This window comes from Scyliorhinus canicula, chromosome 2 (assembly GCF_902713615.1).
Source record: "Scyliorhinus canicula chromosome 2, sScyCan1.1, whole genome shotgun sequence".
NCBI classification, from domain to species: domain Eukaryota; kingdom Metazoa; phylum Chordata; class Chondrichthyes; order Carcharhiniformes; family Scyliorhinidae; genus Scyliorhinus; species Scyliorhinus canicula.
This window is the reverse complement of record NC_052147.1, coordinates 160,015,668-160,038,171: the sequence shown is the minus strand read 5'-3', so window position 1 is coordinate 160,038,171 and position 22,504 is coordinate 160,015,668. Positions and strand designations below refer to the sequence as shown.

Here is a 22,504-nt window from a genome sequence, read left to right as displayed (position 1 = left end):
AGTGAATTATTTAAAAACACAGCCTCGAAACTGCGGAACAGATGATGTTAGAGATGTATCTGTGGAAAGCTTGGTTGGTTGCCAAATGGAATAAACAGTTGCTTAAACTTGCAGATATGGGGGCAGCACAGTGGTACAGTGGTTAGCATTGCTGCCTCATGGCGCCAAGGTCCCAGGTTCGATCCTTCTCTGGGTCACTGTCCGTGTGGAGTTTGCACATTCTCCCAATGTTTGTGTGTGTTTCGCCCCCAAACCCAAAGATATGCAGGGTAGGTGGACTGGTGATGCTAAATTGTCCATTTAATTGGAAAAAATTAATTGGGTACTCTAAATTTATGTAAAAAAAATAAATTGCAGATATCAATACAGCGACATAAATTCTAATAAATTCCTAATTTATCCTATTATTTCCATAAGGAAATGAAATTTAAAAGCAATTATTGTCTTGACATTTAGATTGCAGCCTCTTTAGTTGCACTGGAAACTGAACAAATAAAGAATATATTTTAGAAAATAAAAATTCAATGAAGGGAGTCAATCCTTATTTTAAATAAGATTGCTCGTTTGCACAATAGAAATAAATTCATTTACAGTCCAGGATAAAAAGCCATACCATAGTAGAATAATGCTACTGGATAATCATGCTGTGTTATATGTATAATGACCGTTGACATATTTCTTCTCACTTCATCATTTTGTGTTGGATCTGACGTAGTTCTTAAGTTCCATGGGAAAAAAATTTTAAATTACAGCCAGCATTTGGAGCAATCATTGGGTCCATCAGGTTTGTGCTACTCTGGAGGAGCAATATGTTTCACTCTGCCCCGTGGCCTCACACTTTTAACCAGCCTTGTCGTGGCCGACTTGGTGTCGCGACGAGGCCGTTGAACCTCTCGAGATTCGTGATGCTTGAGGCGCTTACGAAATTCGTCCGAACTAGTGAGACATCGTGATCTGTATTTCGCCCGTGCCGACAGGCTCATTCAAATATGCATGCGGCGGATTCTCCCAGTGCCCGGGAACTAAAAGCCTCCCCAACAAGACCTCGACCAGGAACCGTTTAGTACTGAACCACACAAAAGTGGACCGGGCATATTGGCACCTCGGGAGTCTCCCAAGCCATGGGAGACCCCTGGGTGATCGCGGACAGAGCAGGATGACACCCTGGGGGTGCTGAAAGGTGGTGGGGAGGTGGGGTAGGCCTGAGAAGAGTGGGGGCCTCAGCAATCCCATGGCAGGGTGTCCTCACCTAGGGGGGTGTGGGGTAATGTCCATGTTTATAGGTGGTGACATTGTCCGTGGGTGGTAACATTGTTCGTGGGTAGAGAGTGTGGGAGACCTTCAAGCTCACTTAGAGATCCAGGAACCCTTTTCAAAATGGTTTCCCGATCTCTGAGGAGCCAAGTCGTGCCAGCGAGTTCAGCTCTCCAATGCTGAACGCATTTCTAAGTGTCGGTTAGACTAGGGAGAACTCCTCGAGGTCCCCAAAAATGACCCTAAGTGTGGTTGAATAGCGGTGTAGATCGCACCCAAAAAGCCGCCAGGAAGCACCCCGCAAAACCCACCCAAAATGGCACTTAGAAATGTTTTGGTTGATATCTCTATTTATTTAGTCCAGATCCCACATGCTTTGCTCAATACACCCTCAATACATCCTGCGCCTTCAAAGATCTATTCTGCCCAAAAGTAAACAAAGCAGAAGATATTTATCGAATCTACCCTCAGCATGACGGGTCAATGGGTTTAGAAGCTCAGGCACCATCAATGGGTTACTCTCACTAAGTAAGAAATGTCCCTTTGGTCAATTGCAAGGGATTCCTGAATGTTAGCAGCCCTCAATTGCCTTGTTTCCCAACAAAAGTTGAAAGTATTCACTCCATCTGTGCTCTCCCTTCTAATCGTTAAACACATTGCTGAAGTTATTCATCCAACGATTTTACATGCAGAGCATAACTGTGGATTTATTCCACACACACAAACTCAGTGAGGAAAGATATTGCCTTTATTTTTCAACTCTCATTTGAAGCTATTAATATTGCACATGCAGTCCCGCCCTGTACTCCATGAGGAATAAGTAACCTGCCTCACAACCATGTTACCCATTCTCTTTAAAAGTTTGCATTATCTCTAATAATTCTGGTTTCCCTCAGAGAAGCAAACACAGGTAAAAGGGTCACAGATATGGGGCTGGATCTCTCCGATTCTGAGGCTATGTTCCCACGCCGGCATGAGAACGGTGGCGTTTTTACGACTGACAATTTTGTGCAAACGGCCACCAATCCTCCGTTTGGCTGGGGGCTCGCAGCAAGGCAGCATAGAGCAATGGACTCTAGCTGCCGATACACCCCAGAGAATTGGCTGGTCCGTGGCTGCGCATGCGCACAGAGGCGGCCTACAGCGGCCGCGATATGCAACCATGGCGCCGGCCATTCGCGGACCCGGCCTGCAAAATAATGCCCCCCCCCCCTTTGGCCAGTTCGCACAATCCGGACCACCCCCTAACAGTGCCCCCCAGCCCTGACAAAGATCCCCCTGCCCACGGATTGGCCCTCCCCCGACTGTGGTGGCGCTGGACTGAGTCCACAGCAGCCACGCCGAGTTCTCGACAGATGATAGCACATGCGATTGGCGCCGTCGGGACTCGGCCGGTCAGAGCGGAGCATCGGGGGTGGGCCCTCTGGCAACGTCCTGAGGCCATCAGTATGGCGCCCATTTTGGAGGGAGTGGAGCATCACATAAGTGGCGCCACCCTATTGGTCGGAAACAGGAATTCTCCGGCCGATCGCCGAATGCAATTTCAGCTTCGGCGACCGGAGAATACCACCCATGGACTGTGCAGCCCCTATAACAATGTTCTTCAAACACATCCTCCCTCAAAGGATGTACAGATAAAATGGTCAACAAGTTCCGATGGTTGTGAAAACCTTGATCTCTGGAACTGAACATTTGTATCACAGCACAAGGCATGCTTTTCAAAACGTCTGCTTCCAGATTGCTTCGAAGCAGAAATTTTAAAGTACAAGACATGGTGGAATGCATAAGACAGGGAGTGAAATAGTGGAACATAATGAGTGGCAAGGGAAGGGGAGATGGCACAGGGAGCCAGCAGTGGATGGCAGAGGGGAAAAATGGGAAAGGGGAAATGGGGGAGGGGGGGGAAAGAGATAGTTACTGGGTGTAGCACTTTGGTGAGGGTAGACAAAGTATAGAGGTGTCTAAAATTAACTAGAATGTTGTAACTTTTATTACAACAATTTTTTTTACCCTCGATGCCCTGAACCTCCTGAGACATACATGAATCAGCATTGTGCCTCGATTTTGCCTTCAGATGTCAGCTTTCTGAGACAGCTGTATCAGGTTTTATTGAAGCTATTGTCCAGATTTTGTTGTTTTCTAGACTGATATTCATGGCTCTCTCAGGTACACCCTATCAGAAACAAATTTATAAAAGGGCATCTTTCTACAGGAAAACAGAACAATTATTTTCTATCATTGTTTTACCTCCAATTGGTCCACGATCACTCGGAGCTCTGAGGAGAAATGTACTGCTAACAGTTCAGCTGCTTTTGACGGATTGATAGACACCAAGTCCTGAAATTTAATAAAAAGTGAATTTGTTTTTTCCAAAAACAAACCATTAATCGCATGACCGACAGAAAATGATGCCTTAGCAAGTGGCAACAGCATGTCGTTATGACAACGGTATCATTAACATTGTATGTGCTGGGAGACAAAACATGTTGCCAATGACACATATGGCTCTTTGTATACCATGACAAACAGGTTTAAAGTCAACCCCCAAAAAATCAGAACATTAGAGTATTTATTTGATTTGGTTTTGTTGTCACAAGTACCGAAGTACAATGAAAATAATTTTTCTGTGGCCAAGGGAACGTACAGTACGTACATAGTAGACAAAAAAAACTAATCGACAGAGTACATTGACAAATGGTACATCGACAAACAGTAATTGGTTACAGTGCAGAACAAGGGGCCAAACAAAGCAAATACATGAGCAAGAGCAGCACCGGGCGTCATGATTAGTGTTCTTACAGGGAACAGATCAGTCCGGGGGAAGAGTCGTCGAGGAGTCTAGCAGTTGGGGGGGAAGAAGCTGTTCTTATGTCTGGATGTGGGGGTCTTTCAGGCTTCTGTACCTTCTGCCTCATGGAAGGGTCTGAAGAAGGCAAAGCCTGAGTGGGAGAAGTCTCTGATAAGGCTGCCTTCCTTCCTGAGACAGCGGGAGATGTAGACAGAATCAATGTTGTGATGGCAAGCTTGTGTGATCCATAGGGTGAGTTCACCACACACCTGCGGTATCTTGCGATCTTGGGCCGAGAAGTTGCCATACCAAGCTGTGATGCAGCCGGATACGATGCTCTCTATGACACATCTGTAGAAATTTGAGTCGATGCAGACATGCCAAATTTCATAGATTTCATAGAATTTACAGTGCAGAAGGAGGGCCATTCGGCCCATCGAGTCTGCACTGGCTCTTGGAAAGAGCACCCTACCAAGGTCAACACCTCCACCCTATCCCCATAACCCAGTAACCCCACCTAAAACTAAGGGCAATTTGGACCCTGAGGGCAATTTAGCATGGCCAATTCACCTAACCTGCACATCTTTGGACTTGTGGGAGGAAACCGGAGCACCCGGAGGAAACCCACGCACACATGGGAGAACGTGCAGACTCCACACAGACAGTGACCCAAGCCGGGATTCGAACCTGGGACCCTGGAGCTGTGGAAGCATTTGTGCTAACCACTATGCTACTGTGCTGCCCTCCTAATTTCCTTTAACTTCTGTAGGAAGTCGAGAAATTGTTGGGCTTTCTTGACTGTTGCATCAATGAAAGTGGACCAGGACAGACTGTTGGTGATGGTGACCCCCCAGGAACTTAAAGCTACCGACCATCTCCACTTCGGAGCCATTGATGCAGACGTTGGGGGGTCGTACTATGCTCCCTGAAGTCGATGATCAGTTCCTTGGTCTTTCCAACATTTAGGTGAGAGGTGTTTTCAGTACACTATGCAACCAAGTGATTCGTCGTTGTCTGAGATACGACCCACCATAGTCGTATCATCCGCAAACTTTATCATTAATTTAGACAACCTAAAACACACAAACCTCGCTATTATGATGGGATCCAGAAATGGATCTGAGCACTAATAAGGTAACACAATCGCAGTTTGATCAGGCTCACCTTGCAGAATGTTCCCCATAAATTAAAGTCAAATATGCACAATATGAACAAAAACGTGATACTACATTCTACATAAAACAATTCCATCCTTTGACGGGAACAAAATTCGACATTTAACATCCTTTTAACTTTTTCGTTTCATTAGCTCATTCAGATCATTTTAATTGGTTGAGAGAGATACCTTGATGTGTTCCATGGTTTTTATTCCACACAGACTCTTTTTCTTCAGTGCTGTAGCCAGGGATGGATAACATATTGTGGATATAATTGAAAACGTCCTCCTATAGTGATGAGTAAAGGAGAGTTACTAACACATGATACCGCCATAACTTCCTAAAGACAAGCATGACTAGAACTTCTACTTTCTAGGAAGGTTATGATGTACAACATGATATCAAAATGAAAATAGTTTGATATTTGTGATGGGGCCTCACGGTAGCATGGTGGTTAGCATCAATGCTTCACAGCTCCAGGGTCCCAGGTTCGATTCCCGGCTGGGTCACTGTCTGTGTGGAGTCTGCACGTCCTCCCCGTGTGTGCGTGGGTTCCTCCGGGTACTCCGGTTTCCTCCCACAGTCCAAAGATGTGCGGGTTAGGTGGATTGGCCATGCTAAATTGCCCGTAGTGTAAGGTTAATGGGGGATTGTTGGGTTACGGGTATACGGGTTAGTGGGTTTAAGTAGGGTGATCATTGCTCGGCACAACATCGAGGGCCGAAGGGCCTGTTCTGTGCTGTACTGTTCTATGTTCTATGTTTAATTAAAACAGACAAAAAGGGGTTTATATAAAATGATAGACATTTCAATCAGTATTAATTCACTCGCTCTAAGTAACCCCATCTTAAATAATGAAATTCACTTTTTAAAAGCATTGGCCTTTGAGTAAATTAAATTAAAATCACATTTAAAAACTAGCACAACACACTGCGTTGTAGACGGAAGCAAAGATTCCATGAGAGGCCAAGCTGACAGGGTACAGCTCAGTTTATTCCACACTAATCACTCCACTCCCCGCAGGGTCTCCTTCCCCGAACTGCTTCCGGTCGGGGTTTATATTCTGTGGGGAGCTCCTCCAATTAAGAGGGACTTCCGCCTCCTAGTCTCCTGAGTAGAACATGCTCTGAGGTGCAGGGGGAAGAATCTTTCTCTGAGCTCCTGCTGCTTCTGTCGGTAACCCTGCTTCTGGACCTGGTGTGTTATTCTGAATGCTGGCTGCCTTTTTCAGACTTTGAAGTCTGAACTACGGCAAGGGAGAACAGTGCAACGGCCTATTCAATGGAGGGCAAGAGAAGCCTGTTGCTGCCAGCTGCTTGCAGGGGAGAGAGAGGAGAGTGCTTGTCTGCAGTTGCCACACCTTAGGACTCGTACTTGTTACTGGTTCCCTCCTGCTAAAGGGCTGGGAGTGAAGCACGGGGTGGAATTTGGTTGGCCTGCTGCTGGGCTGAACATGGAGGAGCATGGACTCACATTTGCAGTTTTAGATTGGGTGGAGTCTGGAGACTGGATGTTGGATCTGTGAGAGCATCAGGGAGTGGTCCAATTGATTATGTGTACTGCTTGAACTGATGTTGGTTTTGTTTTATTGTTGGGGGATTGTATGGTTATTATTGTATTCTTGTTTCGCGTTTTTGTGTGTTTAGTGGCTGGGTGCTCACCAGTTTGCGGCCCTCCCTTCTGGTACTGGGGGTCCATGAAATTGCCGTCATTACTGGCAAAGTGTCCATGAAATGGAGAGCGGCTATCACCTCCGTGGCTGGGGCAGAAGCAATGGCTTGGTGGGTGGAGGCAGGCAGGCAGCTCAACGCGTCCGCATGTGGGATTCTTGTGCCCGGGCAATGCTTCATAGTGTACTCGTAGGCCGTCAGCAGCAGGGTCCACCATTGAACCCGGCCGGATGCAATTGACGGAATCACTCAATCTTCTTTAAATAACCCCAGCAGGGCTTGTAGTCAGTATGGGGGTGAACAGCCACCCATAAACGTACTGGTGGAATTTCCGCACCGTGAAAACCTCTGCCTCGCCACCTTCTCTATCTGGGCATAGTTTCACTCGGTGCCCACCAGAGTGCAGGATGCAAAAGCTATAGATCACTCTGACCCGTCAGGCATGCGGTGTGCCAGGACTGCCCAGACACCATATGGTGAGTGTCGCAAGTGAAGAGCAGGGCTTGTTGGGCCGGGATGGGTAAGGAATTCCTCCGATTGCTTCATCTCGTGAAATGCCTTTTGATGCGGGAGGGGCCCCAGTTCCACTTCTGTCCCTTTTTCAGCAGTTGGTGGAGCAGACTGAGCAGCGTGGCCATCCTGTGTATAAACTTCCCGTAATAGTTCACCATGGAGAGGAAAGAGCAGAGCTCTATCAGTTCACGAGGGATGGCGGCCTGGTGAATCACCCACACCTTGTCCTCCATTGGATGGAGGCACCTGCTGTCCACCCAGTAGCCGAAATAAGTGACCTCCGGCAGGAGGAAAATGCACATCTCCCTCAGAGGCAGACCCCGGGCCCGAGCAAAACGCTCAAGGACCTCGGTTAGATTCTCTACGTGTTCCTGATGCGAGGTCCCGGTTATGAGAACATCATCCAGGTAGGCGGCCACCTTGTAACCCGCGCTAGATGTTCTCCACAACCTGCTGGAATATCGGCCAAGGCAAGAAGAAACCAAACGACAACCGCGTATATTCATACAATCCCCGATGGGTATTTATCGTCACATACTTCTGGGAACTTGGCTCGATCACCAGCTGCAAGTACGTGTGACTCATGTCAAGCTGAGTGAATGTTTTCCTCAGCTGAGCAGAGTGTAGATAACTTTGATCCAAGTGACCAGGTAACGGTCAAGGCAGGATACCCAGTTCACAGTCATTTTATATAGTCCCCACAGAGCCGCACCGACCCGGCTGCAAACTCGGGCAACCACAAGCGTGGCCCTATCGGCACAGTGGTCAGGTCGAGTAATCCCTAGCACTCCAAACAGTCCAATTCATGGTCTACCTTGGCGTAAAGTGCGTACGGCACAGGGCGGCGCGAAGTACCGTGGCTGTGTGTTTTATTACATATTAACGTGGCCATAACTCCTTTAATGGTCCTGAGGCCTTTGCAAAAACCGAAGGGAACTTGGACAGCACTCCATCTGGTCCACGGGGGTGCATCCAGCAGGCACGTTGCCAATCCAAATGTAGGTGACGCAGCCTAGGTTGGGCCCGGTACCTCGAACTACCATTAATAGTAAGCACGCAGGACTGGTTCCTGTATGCCATGGCACATGGGCAGTGCCTTCGATTTCTAAGGGCACCCCAGTATACGTGGCCAGTCTGGGCCCCCTGTCGCGAATCTCTCGTGGCTGAAGGCCTGTTCGGATGGCGGCAACGTGCGTAGCTATGTATTGGCCTTGTCCAAGGGTCAGGAGGGTCTCCATTAACCGCTTCCACTGGGCTTTCCGGTCCCAAAGTCTGCAAATGTCCCGTAGCGATTCAGCCAGAGCGGCTCCAAACTCACGGCGGGCAGCAAGTCCCCGTAAGCGTACTAAGAATTCCCTTGTGGACTCAGCCACCGTCTGCGTGAGGAATGGAACCAGTACCGTTGGACCATAATCGGTGGCTGTGGATTTAGATGACGGTCTACCCGTTTGATCAATGTGGCGAATGGCACTCGTCCGGCCTGTTCGGGTAAATGAAGTTCCTGAATTGTGCTTTAAGTCAGGTGCAACCAACGACGGTCAGCAAAATGACGGTCTGTCGTTCGTGACTGGTGATGCCGTTCGAGCGGAAAAAAGTATTTCGATGTACTGGGCCCAATCGTCCGAGTTGGTGTCAAACGGCTCGAGCTTACCTATGTATGCTATGCCTGCTGGTCGGAGAGCAGTCTCCCGAAGTGGTTGAGAAAAGATCCAAGGTACCACCACTTGCCTCTCACGGCAGTTGCACTTGATCCTCATCGCCATTGATATAGACGGAGACAAAGCCTCCACAAGAAACCAGGCTGACAGGCTACAACTCGCTTTATTCCACTCGTCACAATAATCACTCCTCTCCAAACTCCACTCCCTGTAGGGTCTCCTTCCCCGAACAGCTGCCCAGGCCGGGGATTATATTCTGTGGGAAGCTCCTCCCATTAGGAGGGAGCTCCACCCGCTAGTCACCTGAGTAGCTCATTCGCAGGTGTGTCGCAGGGGAAGAGGATGTTATACAGCTCTGTCCTGTAGGGGGTCGTAACAGTGCATGGTCAATTCCAGTCCGACTGGACCTGGAGTTTTGCAACACAGGTAAATTAAGATTTTATTTAAAATTGCCCAAGGTCCTTGTTGGGCCCAATAAACACAGTCACTAGCTTTGTAACTTTAACACAAGTAATCTTTTATTATATACTGTATTATAATAAACCGGCTGAGAAATAAATGATTACACACACACAAAATTGAGAGGAAAAGCGTGGGTGGAAATGTAAAGAAATATTAATAAAATGAAAAGATTATGAAGGCAATGGAGACACAACAGAACCACTTATACATCTTTGTTATAATGGCTTCACTCATCCAAGGTAAGTGGGGGAGTTTGCAGAGTACGGCTGTTAGTCTGTGATGCCAACACGACTAATGCAGAAGCAGAAGTTTGGCTAGTGGGTAACTAACTCAAATTAACAGTTCACCTCCCGAACAGGCCCTCCACCTGAAACTCTGGGGAGGTTCAGGGACCAGCAGAGTTTCATTTGAATCAATCTATGCAGAGTCCAATACCAGGTCAGATTAATCATCTGGCCAGTTGATGGGATGTGCCTTTGGTAGCACTCCTATTCCTTCGGGGACTTAGACCAGCTCAGCAGGAACTTCAATAGCACAGAGGACTCTTACCAACAGTGGTGCCTCCATCAGGTGTCAAGAAGGGGAATCTAATAGCTGTGAACTCTCCCAAGCATGAGATGCTAATCTCTCAAAACCAGATCAGTTTGGGAGCACATATCATTTGTATATCTACACTAGACTCCCAAAGTAACTGCTCAACTCAGAATTCACGTGCAGCAGGAGACTACAAGAAGGACAGCAGAAGCGCTTTAAGGATGGCCTTAACGCATTTATAAGAGGTCAAACATCCTTGATGACTCATGGGAGTCCCTGGTTTGTACCCAACCCGAACTGGAGAGGTCCATTCAGGAAGCCGAGCAAGGCCACCTCCACCTGCATAAGGCTAAGCCCGTGCAATTGAAAGTGGTCTCAGAGCACACCTGACAAGAACCCGAATGAGCAGATTCTTCCCGAAGGTGGAGAACAAATGTGAATGGTGCCAGGGAGGCCTGGCCAGCCATGCCCACATGTTCTGGGCATGCCCCAGACTAGTCAGGTTTTGGTTCAAAGCAATGTCCAAGGTGGTGGCCAAAGAGTGACAGCCTTTGGGGTATTGGACCAGCCAGAATTATTCATGGAAAAGAGGACCGACGCCCTTGCCTTTGCTTCCCTAATTGCCCTACAGGGAATCCTGCTCGGCACCACCCACAGTTGCAGACCTACCAGAAACTCTTCACCTGGAGAAGATCAAGTTCACCATCCGAGGGTCAGAGGATGGCTTCCACAAAGCTTGGAGGCAATTTACCAATTTGTTCCAGGACCTGTTCGAAGCCAATAGCCAATAGAGCCAGGGGAGGGGGGAATGCATGGGAGACAATCAGACCACAGGGAATAGACAGGGAAGGGAGGCGGGTGGTGGTGGAGGGGGGCCAGAGAAGAGAGAGGGATAGGCCAGAGAAATCTGAGAGACACAGAGGCCAAGGGGCCTTGAACAAGGCCACAAGAAAATTAACCCCTAATTAAATGCCGAAAACAGGATTATCATAGAATTAACAGTGCAGAAGGAGGCCATTCAGCGCATCGAGTCTGCACCAGCTCTTGGAAAGAGCACCCTACCCAAGGTCAACAACTCCACCCTATCCCCATAACCAGTAACCTCACCAACACTAAGGGCAATTTGGACATTAAGGGCCATTTATCATAGCCAATCCACCTAACCTGCACATCTTGGACTGTGGGCGAAACCGGAGCACCCGGAGGAAACCCTCGCGCACACGGGGAGGATGGGCAGACTCTGCACAGACAGTGACCCAAGCCGGCATCGAACCCTGGGACCCTGGAGCTGTGAGGCAATGTGCTACCCACAATGCTACCGTGCTGCAGGGATAGGGGAGGGGGAGAAGAAAGGAGGGAAGCCAAACGACAAAGAGTGTGGGGAGGGAAGGTGAGGGCATCAATCACATGTAAATACCAGATAACTGCCCATTATACAGCAAGGGACCCATGAAAGGATCTGAAACAATAAATTAAGGTGTGGAGGGAGGGGAAAATCGGCACAGAGGAAAGTGCCAGTACATTGTAACCAACGCATTCATCCTTACTGAATGTGTAGTGTATAAAATGTAAAAACTTCAAGAAACACATTTCACAAAAAAAGAAATAAGAAAAGGACTGCAAAATGCATCCAAGGAACATGGACAGGTTAATAGAATGGACAGAAAGTTGGTAGCTGCAATTTTAAGAACAGAAGGATCATGGAATACAAATAGAAGCATATATTAATGGAAGAGTGTGGATGAACTTAGGGGCTCAAAGACATGAACACAATAATGCTGGTGAAAGTGAAAGAAAGGCCAATTATCAGGATCGGAGCATAAAGCAAAGAGGCATTTATAAAGTTATGATGATATGGTGTTGTATCAGGAGTATACTGATACATTTTTGGACAACGCATGTTGGAAACATTGGAAAGAGTACAATGTAGTCATCAAGATGATGCCAGGAAGGGAAACACAATAATTAAGCAGGCTTGAGATACTGGTCTTATTTCGACTAGAGCAGAAAAGGGCAGGGAGTCAGTGACAAGAAGTCAACTGAAAAGTACCCGAGAGAATAAAAAGTGAGGTGACAGAGAACAGGCATTAAATTATGTTGGACAGTTCTCACAAACAACTTATATGGATACAAGGTGCCAAATGTCCATATTTCTATGCTATACTTTTCCTATAGTCACTGAACCATACCTCAACAGTTCTCAAAGATAACTAGCAGATAAAGTTCATCAATAAAAGTCCAATGATGTTAAATGAAGGCTAAATTTGTTTGTGTCGTGTTAAGCACACGAGATAACATGGGCTGCAACATGATGCAGCTATGACTGAAATAGACTCCAGACCTTGAAGTTAGTTCAATTTGATTTATTGAACCTGTCACACAGTTAGCACAGTTCTCTGTGAGTTCAACTCTCTGCTAACCTAAGTGTGATCTCTCTGTCTGACTGAACAGACTAGCTCTTAGCCACGTGCTGTATGCGTTACGTGATATATGCGCCGGACTCACTCTGTAGATGTCCCTTGTGGAAAGAGGCGGAGTGCGAGTGCCTCGTGTCTTTTATAGTGGGAAACCACCCCCAAGTGCTCTGCCTGCTGATTGGTTATGTCCTGTTCTCTTTGTTCATTAGCTGCCTGTCTGTATCTCACTATGTGCATGTCTGCATATCATGACAGTTTGTTTTATAAGTATAGTATACAACTTTGATTTGAATATTCAATCACAGAATTTTGCATAGTTTTATTCACGTTTCATCATAGAACTTACAGTCAGAAGGAGGCCATTCGGCCCATTGAGTCTGCACCAGCCCTTGGAAAGAGCACCCTACCCAAACCCACACCTCCACACTATCCCCACACCTCCATCCTATCTTGTGTTGATAACCACAGGATATCAACTTTTAATGGCTGCTGTGCATCTCGAATTTCCTAGAATGCCTGTGGCAACATTGCTCATTGAAAGTGCTGGGCAAATGAACATTTCAACCCAGAAAAGCCAAACACAGCTGGGTTTGATAGACACAGAGACAGGTAAAATAAACGGTCTATATTCAAAAAAGCTGGAAGTGTATGAATAATCCCAAATTGAATTTGGCCCAATCATAAACAATGCTTCACATCTGTAATTCCTCCTTCCCAAAGCTACTTTAAAGCCTTTTTTTTCTACAACCATCTTCCCTAATGAGGAAGGTCATTATCACATTAAGTTAAATTGGATGAACAGAAGGTCATAAGGACGCCTTTGCCAATGAACAATAGACAGGAGACGAGAGATGTGAAGCATTATATCTGACAGCTGGCAAGACAAGCATAAAATTACAGGAAATCCATTAGTCATGTACTGACATAAAGAAGTTAAGATTACAAAAATGAAACATGCTCGGCAGCAGACTTTCAGGTAATACGCTGGATGAGTAAATTCAGCAGTGATTATATTACAGCATTTAGAGAGACAACCACACATGAAATGACTGCAGAGTCCTAGCCAAGACAATACTGGGAGGAAAGATGTTAAGCAAACACATTTGGAGGACTTTGCATGACTGGTCACAAACTCATAGGAAGGAGGTTTAGGCATAACATAGCAGACAGAGGCAAACAACATAATGAAACTGGGTCAGTGGAACATGTTATACAAATTAGCACAATATTGGAATGATAAGCATATCAGAAGCAAGGATTTTGAGTGTATTTGTGAAGCATAGCATAACGGTTGTCAGTATCCACAAAGAAATGCTGGCACATAAATAGATTCTATTCAGTTCAAAGGAAATTACCATCTGATCAGTCCTACCTTGCCACTAATCTTTCAAATGGGCTGAAATATTTGCAAGATAGAATAATGGGCTGGAATTTGGTGACTGATTCAAAGGTTCGGTGCTGGGGTCATTTGTGATACGAGTTAGAGATTTCAAAGGGCACTTCCCACTATGTGGCCAATTAGCGTTTGGCTGGAGAAGGGGATGGCTGATAAAGGATTGCGGATGGAACTAGTGCCATCAAGAAGGTTAACAGCACCATTTTTAAAAAGGTCAATCTTGACATTGCCTGAAGAATGTGAAGGCAAAGGAAGGAATATAGAGGTGAACATGTATAAATAGTTGCAGTAAGAGGAAGACTCCATGTTTCAATAATGCTTCCCTGGAGAAAGGGTCTCTTCCTGGAGGATGGGAGGCAGCGGCCCAGCAAACCCTCACAAAGAAGGCCTGGCTGGAGGTAGCCAAGGAAGTGAGCAGTTGCAGGGTGGTCACATGAACATGGGTACAGTGCCAGAAGCCATTTAATTACCTAGTAAGGTTTGACAAGGTGAGGGCAATGCAAGGTGGAGGCACTATATGTCCGATATGATGGCTGTGAGATGTGAGGCAAGGGAGACCCACACACAGGGGCTCACCAAGGACCAATGTGCAATAAACCGTGGAGCAGCCTCAATCAGAGGACCATGGTCACTCAGAGGCACACGTTGCAATGTCAAGCATGAATGACTACTTGCAGAATGCCACTCAGTGGCACCATGATGGTCATTAAAGTGACGCAATCTGACAAGCCTACCTTCTAATCTAATGATGCAAATGGGGACGGAAGCAATGGAGCTTGCAGGGTGGAGCCGGTCAGCCTGTCACGAGAGCGAGGTAGGTCTGATGCCCCGAAAAAATGAGAAAAGCAATGGTCACAGGCACCAAACCTTCTCACTAGGTTTTCCAGTTATGCCTCTGTGGCATTTCATGATGGCAATGGTGGCACAGTGGTTAGCACTGCTGCCTCACAGCGCCAGAGGCCAGGGGTGACTGTGTGGAGTTTGCACTTTCTCCCCGTGTCTGAGTGGGTTTCCTCGGGTGCTCTGGTTTCTTTCCCACAGTCCAAAGGTGTGCACGTTTAGTGGATTGGCCATCATCAATGTGTAGGGTTAAGGGGATAGGGTCAGGGGTGAGTCTTGATATTTTCCTGAGGGTCAGTGCAGGCTCAATGGGCCGAATGGCCTCCTTCTGCACTGTAGGGAGTCTATAGATTAAGCTCTGATAATGGAGAAGCAGGAGGAAGCAGGCAGGCATGGATATCAATAACAAACACTCTTGTCTCTCTCACAGGTGCAGTAGCAATAAAGCACTGGTAAAGGATTGGGGTCACCTGAGATCTCAGAGGAGTCACCATCTGAAGAGACCACCATCCCATCAGTCTAAAGCACCTTCCATCAGTGCAACCACTTTCATGTCAGGGAATGCACAATGAATAGTTTGAGCACGGCATGGCCAGAATAGCTGATGGAAAGAGTGACAGTTTCAGACATTCGCAATTGAAGACTGAGGGTCAATGCTCAGCTTCACACAGATGGCAACGTCACGGTAGCACAGTGGGTAGCACACCGTTGCTTCACAGTTCCAGGGTCCCAGGTTCGATTCCCGGCTTGCGTCACTGTCGGTGTGGACTCTGCACGTTCTTCCTGTGTGTGTGTGGATTTCCTCCGGGTGCCTTTCCTCCCACAAGTCCCGAAAAATGTGTGGTTAGGTGAATTGGATATTCAGAATTCCCCCTCTGTGTACCCGAACAGGCACCGGAATGTGGCGACTAGGGGCTTTTCACAGTAACTTAATTGCAGTGTTAATATAAAGCCTACTTGTGACAATAAAGATTATTATTATTATTATAAAAGCCTCTGGTGGTTGCTGGAACAGCAGCGTGAAACACGTGGACATTCATCAGAATTTCCAGAGCCTGAGTGTTCCTACATGCAGATAATGGTGGAATCCATCTCTGTTACGAACGGCGCTGCGTCTCTGGCATAGGAGATCTGGCAAATGATCTATTCCATCAAGGGGTTGACCTTCATAGAGATACACATGCAGCAAGCCACCCATGGTTGTAGGAGGTGCACCTCAACCGCCACTGCATGGCCTCATGGCAGTGTAGAACAATGGGTTCACTATATGATTCAGAGATGCAGCTGAGCAGCAAGGTCAGCAGGCTCTCCACATCAGCTCCAGTCACTCAGTGGACAAAACAGGAGAACACAGAAGCTGCCATGTAAATGCAACTTGTCGAACATGGGGTTAGAGTGGATACATTATAATTCCTATATACCACTGTGTTGCTTTGTGCACCATAGCATTTGTTGAAATCCATATTTAGATGTGTCATGTTTTCCTTTCTGTCCCAGTACCATGGTCAAATGATCTTGGGGATGGTGCATACGAAATGGTGGCCAGTAAATTTAGGGCTCTGATGAACAAAGCACTTGACTTGGTCTCATCATGGGCCCCTGATATGGTAAAGGAGTATCATCACCAGGCAGACAGACCCCTGTCTCATGCCCAATGGGTTAACAGGGATTCTCAGTTGAATCATGTGCGGATGAAGGAGTCACTTGTTGCCCTTGCAGTGGCCATCATCCTTTCACGTGCATGGCTGTTGCATGTCAAGTCTAGATACACCTCTCCCTCTCATCCCCTTCCTTGGAATGGGCAGCTTGTTTATTATTGTCACTCATTGCCAGTTCTATCATCTCTGCTGTGTCAGGTTATGCAGAGCGCAGCAAACGCCAGAATAAGGTAGACCCTTTGAGAGGGAGTTACTGGGCGGTTGTCTCAGAATAGTCTGACTTTATTTTCAGAGGGCCAAGTGCCCCTTGATTGCCTCTCATAGACTCATGGCAGAAGCGGTTTGCTTCCTCTGGAGTTGGGGTTCCATACTAGCGTGAGCAGCCATGTATTTAGTAGATACCATTTGTCATCCAGGATCCATCCATGAAGGCTTTCAGGTGGTACAAGTCATGATAGTTTCTTGAGAACCTTGCACACACCGGAGGATCTTTTTACACTAATCTGAACGTTGAAGGAGTGGAACCCCTTCCTGTTTCCAAATGTGCCCGAGTGCTCAGAGGGAGACTTGATGGCCACATGTTATAGAGACTTTAGGCACCTCCTGGACCCGAGGGAAACCAGCCATAGTCCCAAAACCAATCAACCTCTCAGCCTGACTTGCGTGATCAGTGCAATACCCATGTATTTCCCTGCCCTCTATAACAAGGTATCATCTGTCATCTGCTTGATCCAGTGGTGGACTGCTGCGAGATCTCACAAATGTATCCGGACAATTCCTGGAAGAACCTTGTAACAAAAGGTTGAGAGCCGCGGTAATCTTCAATGCCACAAGCAATAGGTGTCCACCACATTCCAGAGGTCTCAACTCCACCTCCAGCATTCTGTCAACACCTGTTGTTAAGCAGTCTCCAGAGACACAGGTGCTCATCATTTCTATGAAGCTAAACCGCAGTCTATCATCTTCAATCAACAACATAATAAGGGGATAGTGAACCGACTGTTCACTATTCGTTTCCTCTGTCTGATTCCACTGCCATACAAGTACTCCAGAATTTGCCCTCTGGTGAGGAGACATTGAGCATACTGCTCCGAGGAGATCCTCCACCACTTTCCTGGCACCTTGTCCCCCCCCAATACCCCCAAACCAGAGTTGGGAAAATCCCACCCAATGCCTTAGTTAAAGTAATGGGATATCATACAAAAACTGTGTACAGAGTATTGTCATGTGAGAGTACCTTTAAGAAATGGCTATTAATCAAATAGCTGTAATGGATATACCTTTAAGAAACGGTGTTTTATCAAATAGCTGCAGTGATGTCAGAGTGTGGGTGGAGCTGGGCATATCTGTCTGTTTTATTTTTGCTTTGGACTGTCAGCTACAGGGTGTGTTTGGTTTCGTTTTGCAGATGGGAGTTGCAGCCAGAGAAACAAAGTGTAATTCTGATCTCTCTCCGTATGAAAAGAATGCCTTCAGATCACTTGCTAATTTTAAAAGTGATAACTGCTCTCAGTAGAAAATTTAAACCTGCTGTCTTTCTGTAAACATGTCTTATGGATGTTGTGAAGAAAGATTAAGGGTTACTTAGAGAGTACTGTATTCTTTGGGGCGAGTATTTGAGTTGATAGTTGCCAAGATGTTTACTGCGTGGGTTTAAAAATGTTAACTGGATTCATAGAATAAACATTGTTTTTGTTTTAACATACTTTAGCTCTCTGTTGCACCACACCTGTAAAGTGGGCCCTTGTGCTCCCCCATAAACCAAAATCCATTCAAAGTGATGGGTCAGGTGAACTCCATGATACACTTTGGGTCTCAAACCCTGGCCCGTAACAGTATGGTCTCATTCCAAAAGAGTTTGAAGTGCTGGAAGTGCAAGATAATAAAAAAAATCTCTCCAAATTCACAGAAATGAAATTTCCTTGAAACTGAAGTTAGATTTATGATTAATTGGATGGTAACTGGAGCTTTGAAATTAACATTAGTTTCAACCGAAAAAAAAAACACGATTGTCTGCCTCCCGCAGTCAGAGACAATTTAATGAATTGTCATCCAAGCCACTCTAATACAATCCCTGGAGTAAACTATCTCCTATGCACTGTTTGAAACAAGTAAGGCCAGATTGATCTTGACAAATCTGCTTTTCCTTGCGTATTAATCAAAAATATGAGGCGTAATGCAAAACACAATCAACCAAGTTCGTCATTCCAATACTCAATGGATGCACAGTCCGCTCAGATAATTATTTAAGGCCACTAATCCCATATTAAATTAGCTTAAAAGTGTCCTCAATTGTCTGTTCTTGCTCAAACCATCTGGTCAGTAAAGATAACACCTTATCCAGGTGTAGGGACACATTAATTGAATACATTATTTTCTCAATGCCTCAATTATTTTGTCTCTTAAAAAAATGAAAAGGTTTACTATTTTGGAGGATGTGAAATTACAACATGTGACTAAAAGTGTTCAGTCTATGACGAGAACATCGGCCATGTTGCTCACTTAGAAAGCTGGTACTAATTAAGAAATAAATATAAATCCAGTGAAAGAATGGCAATTTCCAATTATCATCCAGAAAAAAAAGTGATAATGATTTAATCTGTCCTAATGCAACCAGTAGAACCCTGTCATAAACTACAAAAATAAGCGCAAAACAACCTCGAAACTGTAGCCATCTGGGTGGCCACTTCCAGACACAAATGAAAGCTCAACAAGAATGTAGGGAAATGTAGACAGCAAGCAGGCACATGACTGAATGTATATTTGGAAGCAGTTACCAGATGGAATCAAAACTCTGGGTCGATTAGTATATCGATGCTCATCTCCGAGAAACAAATTACTAACACTCAGATAGTTGATACGGCTGCAGAACATCCCGGCGCCAGAAAGACACAAACAAAGCAAGGCAACGGCCACCTAAGACACACCCAGCCATCAGGGCACCCACCCCTTTATTGGTTTAAAATCGATACAATGATCGAGAAGCTGCCCAATTAATTGGGGACCAAGGTTTTAAGGCCATCCTAAAAGCGAGCAAAGTCCCTCCAAGTATAAAAAGGACCCCCACGAGAGATTCCCTCTCTGGCCTTGGCTCTCAGGTGGGGAGACCCATCCACCAGCAAACACCAGAAGCAAGTAAGTTCAAGGTCAACGCACACTACTAGACGGAAGACTTAGCTGTTCTTCTGTTACCTCTCGAACCCAACAGTCTCATATCTGAACAACAGCCATTGTTCCTCTTGACTAAGTGGGCACCCGAAGTTAAGTATAGGCGTTAGCGTTAGAGATAGTTTAGTTTGTAGTACTTTGTGCATGAGTAGATCTTACTGTGTGTTGTAAATAAATAGTATTGCCTTTGAACTAACTAACTGGTTGTATTGGCTCTTTGATCAGTATTCAGGTTTGAACCTTGTGGCGGTATTGAGAGATACCTGGCGACTTCTAGTGTAAACATAATTAGGATTTAAGACAGGCGACCATATGACTGCTATATTTAGAGCAAGTAAACGAGCAACAAACAAAATAATATAAAGATTTGCATACAAGATGAAAATACTTCAACCTCATGGGTTAAATTATTTGAACCCAGGTCCCTAAAAGAAGCCACACTCATTTTAGAGCACTGTCACCATAGTGCTGTAGCCCTAACACCATTTTACAATCCCTTTAATCTCAGTTCCTTTGCAATTTACAAACTACCATATAAAATGTAATGATAAAAAAGTAATATTAAGATTAATGAAGAACATAAGAATCAGTTGGGTGCACACATACTGAAGACACTACATTGTGGCCCAACTTGCAGCTGAATCCAAGTCAGGGGAAGTTGTGATGAAACCGTAACAGTGTTCCGTTTAAAGAAAACCTGATATTGTGCTCACAAATATGAACACCATGTTCATATACCAGGGCACAAGACTGACATTGACATGATGAACGCATGAAGAGGAAAATCATGAAGCTGATCCCACTCTTAGAATTTGCAGTTCTACAGAAAGACCAGAGAGATTTGGCTTTTCAGCCCAGAGGAATCTACCTTGAGAAGTAATCCAAAGATATGTAAAGGGAAATCTAGAATTCATTTCAAAATAAATTGAGAGAAGAACTGATTCAAATTATTAAATTAAATTTGAAACTAATAGTCAAAGGTTTTTCACACAGGATGGCAATCACATCAAATGGACTTCAGATAGATTGTAAGAGATCAACGTCCTTGGACTATTTAAGAGGCAATGGATGCAGTAATGAAAAGCTTGATCAGTGCTTCTGGATTATGTTAACATAGACTTAATGGCCATTCTTATCCCTAATTGTTTTCATTTTTAAAATAATTTAGAGTACCCAATTATTTTTTTTCCCCAATTAAGGGGCAATTTAGTGCGGCCAATCCACCCTAACCGGCCATCTTTGGGTTGTGGGGGTGAAACCCACGCATACATATGGAGAATGTGCAAACTCCACACAGACAGTGACCCAGAACCGGGATCGAACTCGGGTCCTCAGCGCTGTAGGCAGCAGTGCCACTGTGCTGCCTTCTTATCCCTAATTATCTTCTGACAAGAGTGAGCAGTCAGTCCACCTAGATTGCACGGACAGACATTATGGAAAATCTGTTCAGCCTTTCTCAATTCTCCCTTGCCTTGATGCCCATTTGGTCATCCTCTGCCACTTGAGTAAAAAGAGAATCAGTCAGCTTGTGATAATCCTCCAAATCTGTTTCCTTAATGAGCATTGTGAATCTATATCCAGTTCACACGTTTCACTGGTTTCTAACAATTCACCCCAATCTTCCCCATTGCCCAATAAACAATAAGAAACCTTGAAATACCAGCACAAATGGAACCACTGAAGGGTGGCAGATTTGATTCCCGATTAACTGAATTGTTCTCTCAATCTGCTGTGAATGGATGATTTCAACAGGGATATGTTGTATCCACACAGTGCAAGACTGAAACTTGTTCCAGAGACATGACCTTTCAGGTATCATATGGCTTTTCAACCAATCATCCATCGACTTGGGATGCACTATATTGTGGCTGGTCTCAGAATCCTTTTCAACTGTTGTATTCCTCTATAATTTACCAAAATAAATCTATATATATGCTGCGTTCTCTTAAACAAGATAATATTGCAATTCAGCCCCAAATTCAAACATCATTAATGATCCATGCCTATTACATGAAACTTTGATAATGTGTGGATACATCACATGACACTTTGGATAATTTCTATAAATTTATAGCAGTTAATGCTTTGGGATTTGTAGTCCAGATTCAGGCTCAATGGGAGTAATTAAGCAAATATGTCATTTTACACAACAGAATCACTAAACCTCCTCTCTTTTCTTGAAATACATACCCTCCGAACTGGGTCATTCAGGTAACAGGAGATGATCTTATCATAAAGCTGTTTCTTCTCATACATGAATTCACAGACTTGATAGCTGAAAAGAAAGAATTTCATTTTTTTTTAATCTAGAAAAACAACACTTAACAAAACACTTTGCCCTACTCCCCAGCAATGCAGAGGGAGGTTCAGAGTTATGGAGAAAGGGTCAGAGAGTCTCTCGCACAGACCCAGTGAAGAAACTCTCAAGCTAAACTGCTGTGCTAAAACATATTATGGTTCTAAAAATACTCCACTCTTCCTTTTGAATTCTTGCGTCCCTGACCCTCCCTGGTTTCAAATCCATCAATAATCCTACCACACTCTCAAATATATGGTTGCTCCCTTATCATCAGCTCCCCAGTTCCAATTTGATTTGTCGATTTGAACAAGGATTGAATTTTTACCTCTGAAAAGCAATAATTTAAAAGATTCCAGCCATTGCTACTGATTGGTTTGCAACCTCTCCCACTCCAGAACAGATACAGAAACAACAGCCCTGATCCGTGAAGTTACAACAGGTATTTTATAAATGTGGTGCACACAAGAGTGTGTACACAAGAGTGTGCACCCATTTCACACCAAGTATTATAACTGGAAAATACGAGCATAGTTTTTCAGTCCCACCCATCCCGAGACCGGAAACTCCTGCCCGAGGTCAACAGACCTTTCAAAGATCCATCAAATGTTCCCTCCCGCCCGCAGCAGGCGGGACTAGGAAATATCCCCCGATTTATTGTTTGAAATCTCATGATGTTTGCTTTTTTGTTGA

The 22,504-nt window shown here is 45.3% G+C and overlaps 1 protein-coding gene across 1 annotated transcript in view; it reads right to left on the bottom strand.

The window, feature by feature from the left end:
• vps8 (VPS8 subunit of CORVET complex) overlaps positions 1-22,504 on the bottom strand; it is a 787,508-nt gene that overhangs the window by 514,064 nt on the left and 250,940 nt on the right. The window contains 4 exon segments of the mRNA XM_038788252.1: positions 3,502-3,591; positions 5,388-5,408; positions 5,410-5,487; positions 21,706-21,790. Of these exon segments, the coding sequence (XP_038644180.1) occupies positions 3,502-3,591; positions 5,388-5,408; positions 5,410-5,487; positions 21,706-21,790 (274 nt within the window).